General features: G+C 40.7%; 1 protein-coding gene across 1 annotated transcript; it reads left to right on the forward strand.

Moving 5' to 3' along the window:
• Positions 1-585: 585 nt before the first annotated feature.
• LOC132607907 (uncharacterized) lies at positions 586-1524 on the forward strand. Its single transcript, XM_060321987.1, has one exon. It carries the CDS (start codon positions 586-588, stop codon positions 1522-1524), a length of 939 nt encoding a protein of 312 aa, XP_060177970.1.
• The last annotated feature ends 291 nt before the right edge of the window (positions 1525-1815 follow it).

Here is a 1815-nt window from a genome sequence, read left to right on the forward strand (position 1 = left end):
AGTATTGAAGGAACCAGATTAAAAACGATATGTACAATTGCCATTCCCACCGAGTGCAGTGCCTAAATTGATCCCAAAGAGGTTCAAAATAGCAAATCTACCCAAATATGATGCAACCACAGACCCCCAAGAGTATGTGACCTCATACACTTGCGCCAAGGCAATGACATGCAACCGGATGAGATCGAATCTATTTTACTTAAGAAGTTCGGTGAAACTTTGTCCAAAGGGGCAATGACATGGTACTCCCTACTTCGGGAGCATTCGATCAATTCCTTCGAAATGTTTGTGGATGCTTTCATCAAGGCACACATTGGTGCGAAGAATGTGTCTGCAAAGAAGGTTGATATCTTCAAAATAGCTCTGGAAGATACAGAATTGTTACGGGAATTGGTTAAAAGATTCCAAAATAAACGGATGTTGCTACCATCAGTACCGGATGAATGGGCGGCAGAGGATTTCACTAAAGGTCTGAACCCTAAAAGTTAAAGCGCTTCATTAAAATTGAAGGAGAACTTACTGTAATTCCTACTACAACGTGGGCAGATGTTCACAATAGGTACGAATCAATAATATGAGTGTAAGATGATCAGTTTGGATTACCGGCTAGATCAACAGGCAGGAATCGATACCATGACAAACCTAAAAGAGGTGTTGATTCGGATTTCATATCTTGGAAGGAAAGCTACCAGCCTTATAGACAACCGGGGAGGTCTCGTTCAAGGCCGAAGCGAAGTCGTAGCAGCCAATTCAGCGACGAACAACATTGAAAATCCAAGGTTATCTGAATATAATTTCAAAATTAACTTAGCCAGGTTAGTCGCGGCAATCGGGAAGATTGAGGGTGCAAAATGGCCCAGACCAATGCAGTCAGACCCTAGTCAGAGGAATCTAAATTTGTTATGCGATTATCATGGGACTCAAGGGCATCGGACCTCTGATTGTCATTACTTACGTGATGAGGTTGCGCGACTATTAAAGGATGGTCATTTAAGGGAGTTTTTGAGTGATAGAGCTAAGGAGAATTACGGTAATAATAGGGATTCGAGCAAACAAGAGGTTCAGGTTGAGCTACATCTTGTGATTAACATGATAACTGACGAACCTATGGATACCAGAATGTCCTTTTCAATAAAAAAGGATAAGTTGTCGGAAGCATATGATCAAAGAGCCCAAGGACTTATGCATGAGGTTGTAGTATCGTTCACCAATGAAGAGGCGAAAGACTTAATTTCACCTCACCCCGATACTCTGGTAATTTATGTTATGATTAATCATTATAGAATTACAGATGTTGTGATTGATCGAGGTAGTTCGACCAATGTCATTCAATGGGGAGTCATTGAACAACTGGCAATGATGGGAAAATTGACGCCATTCGTGAGAGTATTCAATGGATTCAGTGAAGCAAGTAAAACAACAAAGGGGCAAATCGAGCTACCAGTTAATACAGGTGGTGTGATAAAAAAAATACGAGGTTTTACTGTAACGACCCACCTGTTCGTTATAGCGCTTTTGACCTAATTACCCTTGTTGACCCTTCCCCATGTCGTGTTAGTATGATATATGACTTAATAAAGTCATTGGATTGGGTTCCGCAAGGTTCAAGTGTAAATTGAGTCACTCATGGAGAAACTAGTTAAGTTGACGAGTTAGAGTTGACCATGGTCAACTTTAGGTTAGGATGACCCCTTTTCTATGTTTTGGAAGTTCCAATAGTTATTATGATTATTTTGAACTTGTCTACAAGTTTTGGTGAGGTTCCAAAGAGTTTCAGATGGGTTTGGGGTTTTGTCGCGCTCGTATTCGATGTTT

The sequence above is a fragment of the Lycium barbarum genome, chromosome 8 (assembly GCF_019175385.1).
Source record: "Lycium barbarum isolate Lr01 chromosome 8, ASM1917538v2, whole genome shotgun sequence".
Lineage (NCBI taxonomy): Eukaryota > Viridiplantae > Streptophyta > Magnoliopsida > Solanales > Solanaceae > Lycium > Lycium barbarum.